Consider the following 20,756-nt stretch of genomic DNA (forward strand, 5'->3'; position numbering starts at 1 on the left):
TGTGCTTTTCCAGCACCCCACACTCTCGACTCTAATCTTCAGCATCTCTAGTCCTCACTTTCGCAATGTTGGAAGTAGCCTAGCCTGTGGCCTAGCGTTTGGCTGCTGACATTGCAACAAGCCCATTCTGTACAAGATCATGAATTGACCAGCGTTAAACAGTGAAATACATTCAGTTAACTCAAGAAGCCATAATTACACTTGGTGATATAACTGCTCGATGAAATACAGGGTTATAGGGGTAGGGTAGGGGTTTGGGCATGGGTGGGATGCTCTTCAGAAGGTTGGCGGAGACTCGATGGATTGTATGATTTTTTGATTCTACACACTTTATCCTTGAACAAATCCGATGGAGGAGGCCCAGGATCTGCATGTCCTTGGCAGAGTGGCAGAAGAGTTGAAATGTTCGCTTTTATAAATGACTTGGATGAGGAGGTTATGGGGTGGGTTAGTAAATTTGCAGATGACACAAACGTTGGGGGTGCCATTGATGTATAGAGGGCTATTGCAGGCTGCAGTGTGACATAGGATGCAGAGCTGGACTGAGAAATGGCAGATAGAGTTCAACCTGGATAAATGCGAATTGATGCATTTTGGAAGGTCGAACTCAAATGCTGAATATAGGATTAAAAGACAGGATTCTTGGCAGTGTGGAGGTACAGAGGGATCTGGGTGTGCAAGTACATTGATCCCTCAAAGTTGCCACCCAAGTGGATTGAGTTGTTCAGGAAGCATATGGTGTTTTGGCTTTCATTAATGGGGAATCAAGTTTAAGAACTGCGAGGTTTTGCTATAGCTCTACAAGTCCTTGGTGAGATCACACTTGAAATATTGTGTCCAGTTCTGGTTTCCCTACTATAGGAAAGATACGGAGGCTTTGGAGGGGGTGCAAAGAAGGTTTATCAGGATGCTGCCTGGACTGGAGGGCTTGTCTTATGAAGAGAAGTTGATTAAGCTCGGAGTTTTCTCTCTGGAGAGAAGCAGGAAGAGAAGTGACCTGATTGAGGTATACAAGGTAACGAGAGGCATGGATAGAGTCAATAGTCAGAGACTTTTCCCCAGGGCAGGATTGACTGGCATGAGTGGTCATAGTTTGCAGATATTAGGAGAAAGGTATAGAGGGGATGTCAGAGGAAGGTTCTTTACACAGAGAGTTGTGAATGCATGGAATGTGTTTCCAGCAGTGGTGGTAGAAGCAAAATCATTAGGGACATTTAAGCGACTGCTGGACATGCACCTGGACAGCAGTGAATTGAGAAGTGTGTAGGTTAGGTTATTTTATTTTACATTAGGATTAATCCTCGGCACAAAATTGTGGGCCGAAGGGCCTGTTCTGTGCTGTACTTTTCTATGTTCTATGTTCTAAATGCAATTTTTATTTCCTTCCTTTACTATTTATCATACCCATCTAACATTCCACATGTTATAATATATTTAATCTAAGTTATTATGTGCTATAGGGAATAAATTACTGACTGTTACAGCTGTTATAAATTCAAGTTCTTTTTTAAAAGAAGCCTGGCTATGTAGTCATTTGCGAAGAACTGAAGTTCACTTTGAGGTCAATACCAATTGTCAAAAAAGAAGAAAGTGAAAGCCTAGTAATTAAGGCTTCAAATGACATTACATATTTGAATTGGACGACTGAATGGAGCACCTTAATTTCCTAAATCTCTGACAGAATCTGGATCTGTGTGGATATATGAGTGATCCTGTGTAAGTGAAAAAAGAAATGAAGTTTAATTCGCTGGAATGTTTCTGCAGAGAGACATCCACGCGAAGGCCTGCAGCATATCAAGAAAGGATTAACACCTCAAATAATTCACAAGGCTTGGACAAGTAATATTTTTACCAGGTGAGACATGTATTTGTTGAGTTTTAGAAGAAGTAAATGGTTATGTTAAGATTTCCTTTTCAAGTGCTGTCTGGTCTTTAATCTTGAAAACATATGATTATGCATTAAGTATAAAATGAATTAGGAGCAAGAGTAAGCAACTTGGTCCCATTGAACCTGCTTTGCTATTTAATAAGATCATTGGTGATCTGACTGTAGGCTCAACTCCACATTTCTTCCTACCCTGATTATCCCTTGACTTCCTTGTCAGCCAAGAAGGTATCTACTTGTGCTTTACAAATATTCAATAAACCTGCCTCTACCAGTCCCTGGGGTAGAGAGCTCCAAAAACTCTCAATCCTATAAAGAAAGATTTTTCCTCATTTCAGTTTTAAATCAGTGATCCTTGGGTCAACAACCAGCATTATTATTGACAAAAGTAATCCTCAAATCTGCAATAGTTGTCGGCTACAGCATGAAATTTTCCAGTACAGATGTGCAAATATTTCTCCTGGCTATAACATAAAACAGTGAATAAACTTGTTTATTTGGGAGGTCCTTTATCTTTTCCTGATATCTTCCAACTTGGTTTGCTCAGAAAGCTGCCATTTTGCCTACATATGCCCATTCAGCAAATTCTTCTTCAGTCTTCAATGAGGATAGGGAAGTTTGCTGATGGCAGTCAAGGGAGGCATGAAGCTGAATATGGTCTGGCCCCCTATTCAGTACTCTGTTGAGTGTACTCACTACTGTTTTGTCACCTATTCTAGGTGAGAAATCAAAATGGCACTCAAAACAATCCACTTCCATTTTCTTAAATGTTGTGAAGTCAACCTGTTTTCTGATAACAGTCGGTCTTTTTGTTGAAAACCATAATCTCATCCAATAATGTGATAAAAGAACCTGGACTCTGTTTTTCTCAAGAAATTATTCTCAAAATGACTTAATTGTCTCCATTGCTATTGCTCAAAAAGCAGGGCATTGGAACAGTGGCCGTTGAGGCGTTTCATTCAAAGGATTCAATTTTGAAATGTTCCATGTAAATCTATTTGGCTTAAGAGTCCCCATTTGGGATTGGAAATGCAGCACTAACATTACCTTCTCAGGTTGTGTTTAGTACATTACTTGATCCTGTTATTGCTTACCTTTGATGCATAAAGATGTGTATTGGTAATATTGAAAACACCATCTAGACTAGGATCGTCTGCCTGCAACACAAGGAATGACATATCACAGCTGCCCAATGTATGTGCCTTTGCAGCCTAGCTTAAATGCCCTCAAGAGTTGAGGTCATATGAAGAGAAGTAACATGTCATAAAGTCCCTCCAGTTTACAATTAATAATTAATTAGATTGTGGTTGATTTGTATTTCAACTCTATTTTTCTGTCTCAAATCCATCCCCTTGATAGTCCCATCAAAAACTTTCAAGGAATTTCAATAGAAATTCTTCAAATTTAGTCACAAAAATTTTAATTGGCCCATGATTGACAATAACTGAAGCATTGTTCCTTTCTCTTTCTATTCCAGCTGTTTTGTGATAAAGAGCAGTATTCCGTATTGATTGCTTTTTGCACTTCTCTATTGGTTTTTAATAATTTGTGTGACTTGACTGCTAAATTTCTTTGTTTCTCTGCAGTTCCTAATTTTATATCATTTTAGAAAATATGCAAATTTATGTAAAGTGAAAAAAACCTTAAATTTATCCACATAACAGTCTTTTGGCTTTGTTCATTTGCCAAAATAAGGTCTTGGTCCTTAATTTTGACACAGTGAAGATGGAGGAGGAATAGACAGGTTGTGAGACTATATACTTACAATTAGCAACAAGAAAGGAAATTTACCATTGATGTCTGCTTGCTTTTATGCCTCCTTGTCTTTTGCTTTTCCTGTTTAAAGATGAAAGAAGAAATGAAGATTTAATGTTGCACAAAACAAATAGGATGGGCATTTTAGGATACGGCAGGCAAGTTATTCTAATTGCATTGTATATGTGTGTAACCCATAAATTAAGCAGTGTTGTTTCTAATCTCTGTTGTGGCTCTCAGTGAGATTAATTAATTCCCCAGGCCAATGAGATATAAGCGTTTGTGTTTCTGGGTGTTGCACTGAAATTTCAAGGCCCCTAGGTTTAGTCACAGCTTACTTGACGGTTGATTCGTTGAATGCGGTTGGTGGAACCATAGAATATTCCACATTGTATGTGAAGTGAAATGGGAGGTGCACAACAATTAAGTGGAATAGTTTTGCACTTTGAAAGTTTGGGCAGGGCTACCAATGACAAATCACAGATTTGATGTGGATGAACATGGTGTCAGGTATGGCAATTCACAGCACAAATGAGAATACAGTAAGGTACCTGGACACATTGGTTTATGTTGCACTTTGACTTCAGCCAAGTCTGGCCTACTCTTGGCATCACAGCACTGCTCTGCATTATACTGTCACGGTTTGGGGCATGGGTTGGGTCACAGAGCCTGAGCCAATGATTGTGGGAGGCATGTCAAGAGCAGAGACCTAAGATTGGGGGTTGATTTGCAGGAGTACGGGGTCAGGTCAGGAGTAATAATAATGAGATGAGAAAGTGGAAAACAGTAATTGGGTTCTTTAATGTGGGATTTCTTTTTTCTGCGTAGCTGGCATTCACTGGGACTGAGTTTCCTGAAAACCATTGATGGTAGCACATACATTCAAAAGCCTGACCATTTCTGGGCCCAGTGCTTTGACTTTTGAGCCACCAAGACAGCTGCTATCATTTTCTTCCAAAGGCACTTACTGGGAGCTTGAAAACTTTGATTATTAAGATTTTAAACTCAATTCTATCACGTGATCTTGCTATTGCCCCTGTTCTGAAACCAAGTAACTATATAATGCAGCAGAATGTGGGCGGCACGGTGGCACAGTGGTTAGCACTGTTGCCTCACAGCGCCAGAGACCCGGGTTCAATTCCCGACTCAGGCGACTGACTGTGTGGAGTTTGCACGTTCTCCCCGTGTCTGCGTGGGTTTCCTCCGGGTGCTCCGGTTTCCTCCCACAGTCCAAAGATGTGCAGGGTCAGGTGAATTGGCCATGCTAAATTGCCCGTAGTGTTAGGTAAGGGGTAAATGTAGGGGTATGGGTGGGTTGCGCTTCGGCGGGTCAGTGTGGACTTGTTGGGCCGAAGGGCCTGTTTCCACATTGTAATGTAATCTAATGTAATGTAATCTAATGTCTTTCACTAGCTTTCCTACTTTTGCTCCCTGATTATCAGAAAGGCCTTTTCTTAACATCTCCCTATGGTCAAAAGGATTCAGGTCACTGATCAGTCAAAACACCTATCATAGCTTTGGTAGCTGGTCAGTGGGTGTCTCAGGGGAATACTGATATTGTTAGCTGTTTACAATATTTGTCTATGGTTCTACTGAATTCTGCTGGACAACCTCAGTGAAAATTGTCAGAACAGAAATTGTGTTCAATGAACCATGACCCCAACTAACCATGTCAACCATCTGTCGCTTTTATCATGCTGTCTTCTGCCAGTCAGATTAATGCCAATCACTATATTTCCAGGCCCACCTTAGTCGGGTCTGTCATGACCTGGCCATTGGGCACTTTTCCATCCAGTAACAAACTATTCTTTTCTGGACCTGATGACAAGCTCCTGCCTTCAACAATGATCACTTCTTAAATCTCAGGTTGGCAAATTCTTACTCTTTCTGCTTACTAAATTCTCAGATACCTTCTTTGTCAGTACGGACTAAGAATCAATAAATAAAATTAAAAGAAAATACAAGGCATTTGAAGATGCAACAGCCCATGGAAGAAGACAGCAACATTCACATTGTCCTCCTGTTAAAATAAGTTTCCAATTGGAAGAAGCTTGCATCCTAATGTGTCAAGAGGCAAATGAATCCTGGTCACCCCCAGTTCAAGCTCTTAAAAATTCAATTAAAAAATGAGGACATGACAGGAATGACAAAGTTTAAGTCAGGTTTTTCAAGGTATTACAATCAAGATGAAGTGGACAAGGTCCTGACGGCAACCAAATCACCTTTTACCTTAAATCTGAAACCCCTGGTCATTGACCTCTTTACTACAGGTTGGGTAGGTTTTATCTGGAAACCTTGGGATCTGTTGGTATATAGACTTGTAGGCAATGATAACTTTCCTAAGCAATAACTTTTCTTAGTCCTGTGGTATTGTAGGTTTATCTCTAAGCTTCATCCTTTTAAAAATAGACCTGGAAATTGGATTTTCAGTCTTTTAGACCTATTCAGGTCTGGCCAGGTCCTTTCAGTTCTGCCTCCTGGGTGAGGGCACTTTCGAAAACATGTTCATTTTTAAAGCTTTTTTGGTTTTTGGATGTGTGGATAAAAGATACTTGACCTGTAAGGGAAAAGGTGCCTTCCCATCCATCCTATCATTGCCCTTCAATCCTACAGACCTTTCTTAGGTCCCCTCTTAATCTTTGCTGCTCAAAGAAAAACAATCCCAGCCTGTACAATCTTTCCACATAGTTCAGATCCTCCTGTCTAGTCATCCTGGTAAATGACCCTTCATCCTCTCTAAGCAATCAGTTCCTTCCCATAAGGTGGTGACCAGAACGATATGAACTGCTCCATCTATGGCCTAACTAGCATTTTATATACCTTCAGCATAATCTCCTTGCTCTTGTATTCAATGCCTCAGCTAATAAGAGCAATTAGCCCATGTGTCTTTTTAACCACCTCATTTACCTGACCTTCTACTTTCAGGGATCTGTGGACATGCACAGCAATGACTTTCTGATCTTCAGTTCTTGCCAGGGTTCTACCACTCAGTGTAATCCCTTGCCTTATTAGCTCTCCCCATGTGCACTAATTTACTTTTCCAGGTTTAATTCCACTTGCCACAGATCTGTCACTTGACTAGGCCATTGATATCTTTCTAGATAAAAACATTGATATCTTTCTGCAGATTACAGACATCCTTCTCGCAATCATCCGATCAATTTTCATGCCATTCACCAACTTCTTGATCTCAGCCCATATGTTGAAGACCAAATCATTGATGCATGCCAGCACTGAGCACTGTGGAATCATCCTCTGATTTGACTTTTAGATTAGATTCCCAACAGTGTGGAAACAAGCCTTTCGGCCCAACAAGTCCACATGGCTTCCGAAGAGTAACCCACCCAGACCCATTTCCTCTGACTAACGCATCTAACACTATGGGCAATTTAGCATGACCAATTCACCTGACCTGCACATATTTGGACTGTGGGAGGAAACGGAAGCATCCGGAGGAAACCCATGCAGACATGGGGAGAATGTGCAAGCTCCACATGGACAGTTGCCTAAGGCTGGAATCAAACCTCGGTCCCTGGTGCTGTGAGGCAGCAGTGTTAATCACTGAGCCACCATGCCGCCCTGCTATTCGGCCAATATTCAACATTCAACTTGCCATGTTGCTTGAGATCTCATGGGCTCCTAGCAACATTCCCTCTAAACTGTACAGCTGTTCCAAAGTTCTGTGGATGGCAATATAGATCACAACATTAACTTCCAGTTCCAGAAGTCACTGTCATGCTATGCATCTTGGAAGTCCGTGCATAAAACAAATTAGGAGGCAACTTTGACTCCTCACTGACCAATTTGCCTTATCAAAAGCCTTGCTAAAGTCCATCTGGACACATCAAATGCATTACCCTAATCTAAGATACAGATAACATGTAAGCCTGTTTCTTTGGAGACAGTTTGTGAAATAGATTTTACCACAGTTTGAGGGATGGCATTGAAAGCTTTATGTTGTTTGCCTCCTCGCTTTTGAAATTCAAATTAGATTACTTACAGTGTGGAAACAGGCCCTTCAGCCCAACAAGTCCACACCGACCCGCCGAAGTGCAACCCACCCAGACCCATTCCCCTACATTTACCTAACACTACGGGCAATTTAACATGGCCAATTCACCTAACATTCTTTTTGGACTGTGGGAGGAAACCGGAGCACCCGGAGGAAACCCACGCAGACATGGGGAGAATGTGCAAACTCCACACAGTCAGTTGCCTGAGGTAGGAATTGAACCTGGGTCTCTGGCGCTGTGAGGCAGCAGTGCTAACCACTGTGCCACTGTGCCACCCATAATCTGGATTATATGACAATTCAGTGAATGGCAGAAAATATCTAGAGCATCAGAATATAGATTGAACTTGAAAGCAATGGTGATCAGCAAGACTACATTAGAAGATACTAGAGTAAAACTTGAAGTGATGGTTTCAATATTGAACAAGTAAATAAGTTTGTCTACTTAGGACACATAACAAATGGTAATAGAAGATGGCAGAAGAAGTAGGGAGAGAAACAAAGTAAACATTCTGAGTCAGTTATGGCTCTTCTTCACAATGGCTCGAAATGTTATCTCTGTTTTTCTCTCCATGGATGCTGCCAGGCCTACTGAGTTTCTCAAGCACTTTGTTTTCATTTCAGATCAGTTCTGTAGTATTTTGCTTTTATCATGAGATAACCAGAAGCAATTTGTAAAGATGTAAAAATAACTTTCATTGTCTCCCCAACTATTCTTTTGCCAACTGGTTAAAAACTCCATCATCTAATAACTGAAGTTTCAGTTACTGTGTTGGAAATGTGGGTCCCCTTAAAGTTGAATTTTCTTAGTATTTACTCAGTAGTATGGAGAGTTAATTTAATTGCTGTTATAACAGTAACTGTCTTTCCAAATTTCTGGCAAATAAAAAACAAAAGGAAAGATTGCAAGAATCACCAGGATCACTGAGGTCATGATGCACCATTGAACTGATGTCAACAATTTATTTGGCACCATATGTATTCTGTTATCGATGACTTGCTTGGGAACATAAGGAACTTCTGTTCTTAGAAATAATGCCTCAGAGGAAGGCAGGTCATTCTGGCATCATGAGTAGCTACCCATGGCCATTGGCTGAATAGGTTCAACCAGATTATTGACGCAGAAGTTGCCAGTCCCCAGAATAAGGGACATTAACATGGGTAGTGGGACTTGAGTTAGAGACAGAGGTTCATGGGGAATAAGCCATCACCTTCTTCTGGGAACACCAAGCATTGAGGGAAGAACATAGACAGACATCAAGGGTGAACACCCCACAACTCTAAACTATATCAGTCATTACCTCTACTTCTCTATTCTCCAGAGCTAATCAGTAAAGCATTAGCATCTGTAACAGGTCATATCTTTCCATTTTTTTTGTCTACTTAATTCATAATCTACTGTATCATATCTAAACTGCTGCTTCTTAACAAACTCAGTAAAGTATCTGGAAATTGTTCACAAATGGTCGACTGCCTATATGAGATAACTGTGATCACAAAAACCTAAAATCTAACAAGTGAAAACTGTCCATCCTTGACTCTTAACAAACCTGTCAAATAAGCCTCCCCTCAACCTTCCTTGTATCTGAAGAAAACAACTCCAACTTCTTGAGACTCTTCACGTAACTCAACATCCTTGTGATCATTCTAATAATTATCCTCTGCACACTCTCTAAAATTTAACATTGTTGCAAAAGCATGGCACCTAGAATTATGGTCACAATATTTCAGTTGAGGCTTAATCAGAAGTTTTCCAGAAATTAGCATGTTGCCACTGATATCTCCCCAAAATAATTATCTTACCTTCACCCTAGGGGTTGAAACACTTCCATTCTGTGATAAATGAGCTAGGCCCAAATGACTAGGATCTGCTGTATCTGAATCAGGTTCTTCTACCATTCCTTCTATTTCAGAGAGAGACCGGCTAGATATTTCATACCTCAGAGATGAGCCTTGCACCTGTATCAAAAGGAGAACAAAATGGTCCTTGATCAGCGTGTACCAACAGGGGCTGATTCTACTGGCAAAAGTATAATGGTAAATCGACAATTATCAACAAGGAAATAGAATAATCTGGGGATGAATATACAGAGAGAAGTAGCTACTGGAGAATAATGGATAACGGGAAGAGAATAATGGACTTCTTGGGCTAGATTTTGTGAGCACATCCCCACCCCCGCTGGGCCTATACTTGGCATAAGAATGTAAAATATGTCTGCCTTCCCTTCTTTGATTTCAGAGGGCGTCAAGCAGTGTGTATCCTCTAACCCCATCAATAAAGTTCAACCCAGCCATGAGTGTTACAGAGAAAGAGTATGCCTGATTAACACAGAGAATTAGGGATATTCGAATGAATTTAGAGAGTAGTGGACTTTTAGGGTCGATATGGAGACTAATGAACAGTGGTTTGAAGAAATCAAATAATGGGTATCTGTGGGATGGGAAATGGGGAGTGGTAATTAATATACAGAGAAGAATATACAGAAAACAGTGTGGGCTAAATGGTAATATGCAGGGATACCGCATTCCAGTAAAAACCATAGACCTCAAGCAGAGCTGTTTGAACTTACTTTCAACCCACGCACCTGTTTAAAATCCTGGATTTTCTTTGTGGTCTTGTCTTTTTTGGAGCTTGAGACTTGCTGGAGAATCTCGTCCAAACCGCTTTGAAGAAGCCTATCAATTAATTTCTTCAAAAGAGACAGCTGCAAAATATATTCTCATTACAGAATAATAGGCATTGATGGCTGGAATTTTATTCACATTTGGAATGTGTACTTAATTGTAATACAAGTTCTGTTGAACAGAATACAGTAAATATTGTAAAATATTCCTTGGCTACTGAATTGCTTTATGATTCAACTTTATTTTTACCTTTTAAGGAAACAAACAAATGAACAATGTTAAAGTTTTCACACTGTGATCAAGGACAAGGATGCAATTCCCATCTTAGCCCTTCTGCCAGCCCTTTCATCATTTATCAGTGAAGCCTTGTAGAGAAGGGCAGAGCCTCAACTCTAATACAGCCACAATTGAAAATTTGCCACTTAAAACATTAATAATTTTGGCAAGGTCGCACTTCTTGTTTATCATAAGTTGCTTTGAGAAGTTGGTGGTCTATGAAACAGTGGACAATTGTGTGGCATCTCCTGATGGACAGCTAATGAAATAGAAAGAAACATTCAAAAACAAAAACTTGCATTGATCTGATGCCTTTCATAATCTTGCAGAGTCCCAACTAAAATTTAATCACTATTTTATTGTGGGAAATGTGGCATTAAATTTGCATAAAGCAAATTGCAAAAACAACAATATAATAATATCCTATCCAGGTAATCTATTAGTGACAAAAGCAAAATGCAGCTAATGCCATAAATTCTTTCGAAATAAACACAGAAAGCAGTGGAAGTACTCAGCAGGAGTCGGACAAGATCGGTGGTGAAAGAAACAGATTTCAAATCAAACATGACTTTTGCTCAGAACTATTGGGTCCCATCCTGATGCCAGGTCGCTCCACTGGTTGGACCTCTTTATTAGAGACCTATCACCTGTTGAAAATAGCCATAAAACAAAATATAGAACATAGAACATAGAACATTACAGCGCAGTACAGGCCCGTCGGCCTCGATGTCATACTAATCTGAAGCCATCCTACCTACACTATTCCATGTACGTTCATATGCCTGTCCAATGACGACTTAAATGCACTTAAACTTGGCGAATCTACTACTGTTGCAGGCAAAGCATTCCATACCCTTACTACTCTCTGAGTAAAGAAACTACCTCTGATATCTGTCTTATACCTATCTCCCCTCACTTTAAAGTTGTGTCCCCTTGTGTTTGCCGTTCCCATACCGTCCACTCTATCTAACCCTCTGATTATCTTGTATGTCTCTATTAAGTCACCTCTTCCAAAGCTTCCACATCCTTCTTATAATGCAGTGACCAGAACTGTACACAATATTCCAAGTGTGGATGTACCAGAGCTTTGGACAGCTGCAGCATAACCTCCTGGCTCCAGGACTCAATCCCTCTATTAATAAAGGCCAAAACACTGTATGCCTTCTTAACAATCCTGTCAGTGTGGGTGGCAACTTTCAGGGATCTGTGTACATGGACACCGAGATCTCTCTGCTCATCTACACTCCCAAGAATCTTACCATTAGCCCATTACTTTGCATTCCAATTATTCCGTCCAAAGTGTATCACCTCACACTTGTCCACATTAAATCCATTTGCCACCTCTCAGCCTAGCTCTGCATCCTATCTATGTCTCTCTGCAACCTACTACATCCTTCGTCACTGTCCACAACTCCACCGACCTTAGTGTCATCCGCAAATTTACTAACCCACCCTTCTAAGCACTCATCCAGGTCATTTATAAAGATGACGAACAGCGTGGACCCAACACCGACCCTTGCCGTTTGCCGCTATTAACTGGACACCCCATGATGAACATGTTCCATCAACTACAACCCTCTGTTTACTTTCAGCAAGCCAATTACTGATCCAAACCACTATGTCTCACACAATCCCATTCCTCCACATTTTGTATAATAGCCTACTGTGGGGAACCTTATCGAACGCCTTGCTGAAATCCATATACACCACATCAACCGGTTTACTCTCATCTACCTTTGGTCACTTTGTCAAAAAAGTAATAAGATTCATTAGGCACGACCTACCCTTCACAAAACCGTGTTGACTGTCCCTGATCAGATTATTCTTTTCTAGATGGTTATGAATCCTATCTTTTATAACCTTTTCCAACACTTTACCAACAACTGAAGTGAGACTCACTGGTCTGTAATACCAGGGTTGTCTCTACTACCCTTTTTGAACAAGGGAACCACGTTTGCTATCCTCCAGTCCTCAGGCACTATTCCTGTAGACAATGATGATTTGCTCAATCTCTTCTAGTCTAGATGCAAGTATCTCTGTATCTTCCTCGCCAACATTTTCATTTTCTCATATACTTTGAGTTCCCCTTTAAACATTTAGGCAATTTGACTCTAATTTTGATATTGACTTAAAGTTGTCTGACAGTCAAAGTTTGTGTTAATAACTGGGTTTATGAATATACCATTGTATGAGTTGAGGCAGTTTGTTGGTATTATTAGTTTGTGATACTCAATCACCCACATACCTTTATACCATAAATGTCAAAAAGCTTTTCCAAATCCTGAGGAGTAAGAAGAAAAATTTTAAAATAAGGATGAATAAGGTTAAAAGTGGAAGATGTGATACCCTAGGGGATATGAAGAATGACTAATGCTAATGGACATTTACCACCTTTTTCTTCACACTAATCTACAGCATAATCTAGTCATTTTACCTCTACAGTAAAGATATGTGGAAACCAACTGTCATGCCTAGGCCTCTGATTTGATAAATTAGTTTTTGTTTAATAAGCTAACTGGTACAATTTTATAGAATGTTCAGGAACAGAGAAATTTAAGGATTCCCATACAAGGCAACAGGGGTCTATGCACTGCCCAGCTGGAGAGTTGGCAAGAGGCCAGCAGGACATTTCTTATGGGAGGTGGCAATCAGGGTAACAGCTGAGGTGGAAGTCCCACCAGTAAGAGTTGCAGGACACTCAAACACAAGCAGTTCTTCATTGCTCAGCAATACATCTAATTAAGGTGCATGATCACAGGATTAAAATGAGATCCCGGGCTTCTGCTGAATGATGGTAGGTGGGTGATTGCAGGGTGATAGCTGCTGGATTGAGATGGGGGAGTATGTTGGCAGCAAAGACAGGAAACTGGCTCTCAGTGGGCACTTCCTTCCCAATGCTGGATCCCCTGATAATGCAGTGCATCTCTTTGAATAAGGGACATATCTGGATACCCACATAGTTTGTCTTTACAAGCTTTTTAAATGGGAAATCTCCTTTCTGCTGTAGATCAAATAGAAATGATGGAGAAAATATATTACTGCAATACTATCTTACCTTGATATCAATTCCTTTTCCTTGTGGTCCAGGATCACCCTTAAAAAATAGTGATATGTTAGAATACTAGATGAATAATGTCAGAATGAGAGAGAGATTCTCACTCATGCAAAGTAGGAACAGCAAACAAAGACAGGTTTTCCTTTACAATTGGGCCTAAAGTTTCACTTGGATGAAGAGAATGGAAAACTCTGTCTGGTAGAGTCACAAACCTGTAACACAAACTGGCTGGCTTTCTTTCATGTGTTTCACTAGAGAGAAAAAAATTTAGCTGTGGTCACATAAATCATCAACCCTCAGCTCCAAAACTTGCATCAAATGCAAAATGGCTGTTCAAGATGGAAGTATCAACTAACTGTAGTCTTGTCTTTTCAGTTCCACTCTATTTTAGACAATAGATTATTGCTCCTCTGACCTTTCATCTCTTGCTCTTCCTAAACTCAAAATGTGGCATCCTCAATTCTATTCCAGCCAAATAATTTGTGTTGTAATCATTTCCCAGGAGTCAAATTTAGAAAAATAAATTACAGCCATTTTGAGTGTATGACGGATAAAGGCAGACCTTGTAACTTTTAAATCTTTTACTCCCATCAAAATCGATATATTCTTTATGCTTTTAAACTTCCCCATTAAATATATCTTCCCTAGATTGAGAAAGTGGATAGCTGACCTGCCTTTCTCAAGAACATATAGCCAACTAGTATATTGTGGGGTTATCAGTGCTCTGTGAAATTAGACAGTGGTTAACCCATTCACTTTAATGCGGTCCCTTGCTTCCACTCAGACTTTCTCAAACTGCACTGCTGAGGTCAGGAACCTATGATTATCATTCTATGGTGCATCTCCAGCTTATTATATATAGTGACACAGTAGCTCATTGGTCAGCACTGGTGCCTCACAGCGCCAGGGACCTGGGTTCGAATCCCCCCCTTAGGCAACTATCTGTATGGAGTTTGCACTGTGTCTGCCTGGGTTTCCTCTGGATGCTCTGGTTTCCTCTGACAATCCAAAGATGTGCAGATCAGGTGAATTGGCTAATGTAAATTACCTATAGTGTTCAGGGATATGTAGGTTAGGTGCATTAGTAAGGGGTGAATGTAGGAGAATGGGTCTGGGTGAGTTACTGTTTAGAGGATTAGTGTAGACTTGCACCAAATGACCTGTTTCCATGCTGTGGCGATTCTATGAAATATATACAAGGATAAGTAGTTAGCTGAAGAGGATCCTCTGTATTTTTAATAGGACTTCTGAAAGTCGTAACTCTTCATTCATTTCAATAAATGGAAACTCCTACAAATTAATAAAGTTTCTTACTTTTTCACCTTTGAGCCCCTTTTCTCCTTTTCCGCCCTGTAGGTCAAAGCAGAAAAATTCAAGAATTTTAATCTGCAAAGATTGCAATCATCACAATGAGTCTCAACAAAGAATGATTTATTACAAGGCCAGTATATAGGAGTTGTGTATAACAGGAATACATACTGCAGTCAGATTATTGGAGGAATATGGGTTACAGGATGTTTGGTAAGGGAGTGGGTGTCCCAGGAGCCACATGTTACAGCTATCACAAGAGCTGTGCAGAAGGGTCTGTTTCCATGCTGTACATCTCTATGACTCTATGACTCTATGTCAAACAGGGTACTGGAGCAGAGATTACAGGAATAATTATTACAGGAGTGTTATGAGAGTCTGTATTACAGGAACAATGCAGAAGTAACCTTCATTCTTTATGAGCCATTAATTCCATGCTATGGGAATCTACTCCACCTCTTACTTGTTAGTGTTTATCAAGAAACAACATTTTCGTTATTGAAAAGACACTTTGCTTGTTTAGGACAATGTAATTGTGGTGCATCATTTATTGTACTTGGTAATGGATCAGTACAAAAGGCTGTGACTTACTGGTATACCAGGGGGACCAGGCAAGGGAATGACTGGTGAATCTGTATAATTGAACCCAGTCTCCTGCAATGAAAAGTTGGTCAGTGCCATACACATTGTTAACCTGTTACATTATCCTTATTAAACTTTAATAAAAATCACTAATCCATTTATTCTCTTATTATTCAACCTTTGCATGAGTAAATACTTCCAAACCAGCTTTTCCTCAGCCCTCTATCCCTCCATCAACTATCTGCTGCTCTCAAATAGCAATTCAGAGGTATCCATTAACAATAGGATGGGTGTTCATCAGAAATTGATGCACCCGAGATTTTAACACTTACCTCATTGAAAGGCAAAGGGGCTGCTGGGAAGGCTCCCGGTCCAGGAGGCCCAGGCAAACCAGGTGCCCCTTTCTCTCCTTTCACACCATCTTTTCCCTGAAAAGAAAAAGAGAATGATCAAGAGGAAAACTATTTGAGATCAACAACACAGCCTTTGATTTCTGAAAGACATTTGTAGTCCCAACAGGACCAAATCCAACCATCAGCAATTTTATATTTACTTCACATCAAGCTTGAAATTGCTGTGAAATTTTCAATACATATTAATAAAAACATTTTACAGATCTTTCAATAACTTAAGACATGGCCCATTACAGATAAGACATGGTGCTACATATGTCAGAACTTTCTGTACAATCTACATTGCTCTACTTCCACACAAACTGTATCTCACTTTTGGCATACTGTTTTGTCTCTTTTTTTCTTCTTTCTCCCAATCTAATGTTTATTTCACTTTCCTGACTTCTCTTTTTGTACCTGATCCAACTCCATTTTATCTTTCCGTAACATACTATTTCTTTCTCAATCAATAATTTTCATTAGTTAGGGAGGTAATACTGTTGGTCCCACCCTTCACTGAGACCCCACAAGTCCTCACTGCACCATTATCTGCTCACACTTACAGCAATTTCACAGCAAACAATTTTGAGCTAAAAGATTCAGGAGAAAATCTAACTTTGGGTCACAATGTGAGATACCTTACCCAAACAAGGTGTGGCATATTACCTGGATTTTTGTAAAGCAGCTATCATTGTCAGATTGTTGCCCTGCTTTATCTTTTCTTGGCCCAAATGCTGCTCTGTACCTCTTGCCAGGTCTTCCGAGGCCAGTTTCTCCAGATATGCTATGTTATCATGGGGAAAGACTGGACATGACTCCAATTTATGGCAGGGATAGGTTGATTCAGGTATTTGATGGGTTGGGTGGCAGGTGGGTAGATGGGTAATGGGTGAGTAGGATAATGAGTTGGGAGGAATTTGCAAGTGATGAGGAGTAGTAGTCAGGTCTAGTCAGGGAAGCTAGTTGGGTGGGTGGTATTAGCATGATTGGAATGAATTTCTGGGTCAGATTGGCAAGGTAGTCAGTCAGGATAGTCAGTGATGCGGGGACGGGTATGACGGTGGGGAGATGAGGGGGTGCGGGGGGGGGGAGAGATGGCGGGGAGGAAATTAGTGTGGGTGATTGGAGGACTTACTTTTGTAGTTACCCAAGACTAGATTTTAAACTAACTACATAGGTAGGTCCTTTGGAACTGCTCTAGTTCGGAGTCAGACATTTTTATGGAGGATTCTGGGGAGCAGGAGAATTGCTTGTCTGACTTTCAAACGTTTTGGGCAATTCTAACAGACTCGATCTTACCAGGTTGAAATTCTACACTCCACCATTCAGACACCGGGACTACAAGGTAGATTTGAATGGAGGCAGTTCATCATTGAAATGTCTGGCTGCCTCATGAGAGGTGTCTGCACATGCAAACCAATCCCAGTCCCACTCCCACAGGCTGACTGTCTCCTGGCCTCAGTGGTGACAGGGGACCTCTATTGTGGCAACGATCTGGGCCAGAGTTTTTGCAGTTAAAGAAACTGCAAGGTGACTGTCTCTTACATTTACTCCTGGTAATCCACGGACACCTTTCATACCCTGCAGAATAAAAGAAAAATATGTTAAAACCCTTGTGTTGATGATCTCTCACTTAACTGAGTGGATAGAAAATGACATAGATTCCACTGTGAATGCTTGTTCATTCTATCCTGTGCACCCAGGTGATCTCTTGCCCCCAAGCGTAGTCTGTGGGACAGATAAATAGGAAGACACAGCACAGAAGGAGTGCTAAGTCCTTGGAGCATTTCATGCAATTAATCTTGTTACTCTGCCTAGCCCTTTTAAATATTTTCCCTTCAAGTATTTATCCAATCTTGTTCGGTATAACGACCTTCCCAATGTAACATCAGGAGATTCCACACTAGTGCACTTTGCTAATGTGAGGCAACAATAAACCTTGTCACATAGTGAGTAGTTAGCTTCTGGAATGCACTGTCTGGAATTGTGAGAAAACAGGTTCAATTTAGGCATGCAAGCTGACATTGGATGTTTATTTAAATAAAAACAGTGTGCAAGAGTATGGGGAAGAGGTAGAACATGGTTACAAAGTTAAATATTACAAATGGTCTTCTGCGTTGTTGCAAAATCTGTTGTTTTGTGTTGATGTTCATGAAAATTGGGTATAGGGAAGAGACAGGGATAACTATCCACAAATTGGGGTGGATTTTGACTTTGTGTGATGGATGAATGCAAGTGGTAGTGGGTCTCCATCCAGTTTTACATCATACTGAAAACATAGTCTGGATGGATGTGACAGCCAATTTATTATCAACCATTTGAGGTTACTACACAGACTACCAAGAATGATTTTTTCTCAATCTCTCCCCTCATCTGAGGTATGGTGACCCTCAGGTTATACCACACCAGTCATGTCTCTCTGATAAGAGAGTAAACTAGTGGTCTGGTAAGCCTATGGCAAACATACCTTCAATTGACAGTCTCAGTAGTACCGTAATTCTCTACTTACAGGGTGATATACTCTTACACTGAATTCTGGATTAGTGGTACTGGAAGAGCACAGCAGTTCAGGCAGCATCCGAGGAGCAGTAAAATCGACTTTTCGGGCAAAAGCCCTTCTGCAGTCATTGTTTTTACCTACTCTACACTGAACACAGCTCTCTGGTAATGTTTTGCTTCTGCTCCCATTCGAGTCTTGATCAGTGTTTCTCTCTGCTCTGTTGATGTCAGAGTGACATCATACATATATCAATAACATTCATTTCCTGTTATTCTACAGAATCAAGTCTTCTATCTTTATCTGAATGCAACTGACAAAATTTAAAGTAGTTGATCAGCTCACACTGGTAGTGGGATGGGTCCCAGCAGGGGGAGGGTGGGTGTAGTGCAGAATATTTTCACTGGCAAAGAATTCACAACAAAAGAAACAACTAATTTTAGGAGTAATTTCAACAAGTTCATAGTTATGCCCCAGTGTAGATCATTTTGAGATGCAGTCAGCTTACATCTTTTCCGGGTGGTCCACGCTTTCCATCAGCTCCTGGCTTTCCCTATAACAGAATCAAACACACGGTTTGAATATCCTCAAATAACATGAAGAAGAGCACCTTCTGATACAAGCTGCATTAAGATCAAGGTACACTGCAACATTCCAGTTATAAAAGGAATCCAGTTGCCCAGGTACGAACAGACATTGTGAGGAGAACACAACAAAAGCAAAACTGAATTTATGTAGTGCCTTACAGAATAATAGGACATACTTCAAAGTTACAGGCAATGGCATACTTTTTGAAATGTAGTCATTGTGTAGGAATCATGAGTACCAATTTGAATACATGGTCCTGCAAATAACAATGGCTAAGTATTCCATCTTTGTTTTAGTGAAGTGGTTTAAAAAAGTGACCCCACTGTACTATACACGTTCTCGTTCTCGTTCTCTCTCTCTCTCTCTCTCTCATGCACACACACACATACACGCTCTCTCTCTCTCCTCTCATACACTCACACATACACCCCCCCAATGCTCACACCCACACACATGCCCTCTCACAGACTTATACCCCATTACACTCATACACACCCCTACATACACACCCACATGCACACACTCACTCGGTCTCCCCTGCACATGTAAATTGTGGTGTGATTTTGTATTTGTAGAATTACATTTTATTTTGCTCAAAAACTGCATAAATCCATGTAAAGTTCTGTAAATCCCATTTTAGAAATAGAATCAGTCTGACCTAACATTGAGACACAGACAGACTTTAAGTTGACACCTTCAATGCATTATCTGAGCTGAGATGGTATCTATTGTTAAAAGCTATCTTGAGAATTTAACTTTCATACGAAGGAACCAAAACTAATGATCATTCTAAAAGATGAAAGATTCAAGCTAAATTGGTTTAATATTACATTCCATGACACTGCAATCCTGTTGCTATAAATTCTGTGCCATATGATTCTGCTCCATAACCACCTGATGAAGAAGCAGCGCTTCGAAAGCTAGTGCCTCCAAATAAACCTGTTGGACCATAACCTGTGTTGTGTGATTTTTACCTTGGTTTAAAAAGTAAATATTTCTCAGGACAATCTTGCTGTTCTTTGAAGCTATGTCATGGGATATGTTATGCCCTCCTGAGAGAAAGAGGACGCGAGGGTTTATCGACTGTTCCAAAAGCATAGTCATCCCTCAGTAAAGACCTGAAATGCCAGTGTAAATTTTGTGCTCAATCTGCTTGAGCTTGCCAAGGACTCAAATGGGTAAGATATAGTTGCCAATGTAAAAGATCTTGTGATGCAGTGGTAGTGACTATACCTCTGAGCCAGGACACCCAGACTCAAGTCCCATCTGCTCTATAGGTATGTAACAATATCTCTGAACATGGTGGTTAGAAAATTAGGGTATCCCTATAGTCTGCAGTGTGTAGTAATCTCAGAAATAATCAGACTGGCAAACTGTAAGGGAAACCAAACACGGTAAGAAATGATGAAATCTACAATATCATTCATGAAGAACAAAATACCCCTTTTAAAATCTTTCATAATATAACAATAGCTACATGGTGAGCAAAGTCTGGAGCCTAGCAAGTGATCTGATACAAATAGTTAACATACACATATACATATATATTTTATATATATAAAACTATACATTAGTAGATCAGGATGTGGTGAATGTACTACAATGTTACTCATGGGAATGCCTGGAACACCGGAGAGACCTGGTTGTCCAATAGCTCCGGGGTAACCCTTCTGTCCAATTAAGACCTGGAAGTAACATTAAAGCCCGCATCAGGTCCTGATCCCACATAAACAGCCATATTTATGATGTAATATATGCTACATTATATTTCAGAAGGATTT

The 20,756-nt window shown here is 40.3% G+C and overlaps 1 protein-coding gene across 1 annotated transcript in view; it reads right to left on the bottom strand.

Moving 5' to 3' along the window:
* col7a1l (collagen type VII alpha 1-like) overlaps positions 1–14,142 on the bottom strand; it is a 27,224-nt gene extending 13,082 nt beyond the window's left edge. The window contains exons 1-7 of the mRNA XM_043713218.1: positions 14,137–14,142; positions 13,609–13,647; positions 12,799–12,834; positions 10,238–10,357; positions 9,456–9,611; positions 3,677–3,721; positions 2,980–3,042 (exon numbers count right to left, since the gene is read on the bottom strand). Coding sequence (XP_043569153.1) covers positions 2,980–3,042; positions 3,677–3,721; positions 9,456–9,611; positions 10,238–10,357; positions 12,799–12,834; positions 13,609–13,647; positions 14,137–14,142 — 465 coding nt within the window. The remainder of the gene's footprint in view (positions 1–2,979; positions 3,043–3,676; positions 3,722–9,455; positions 9,612–10,237; positions 10,358–12,798; positions 12,835–13,608; positions 13,648–14,136) is intronic.
* Positions 14,143–20,756: the final 6,614 nt, after the last annotated feature.

Source organism: Chiloscyllium plagiosum, chromosome 23 (assembly GCF_004010195.1).
Source record: "Chiloscyllium plagiosum isolate BGI_BamShark_2017 chromosome 23, ASM401019v2, whole genome shotgun sequence".
NCBI classification, from domain to species: domain Eukaryota; kingdom Metazoa; phylum Chordata; class Chondrichthyes; order Orectolobiformes; family Hemiscylliidae; genus Chiloscyllium; species Chiloscyllium plagiosum.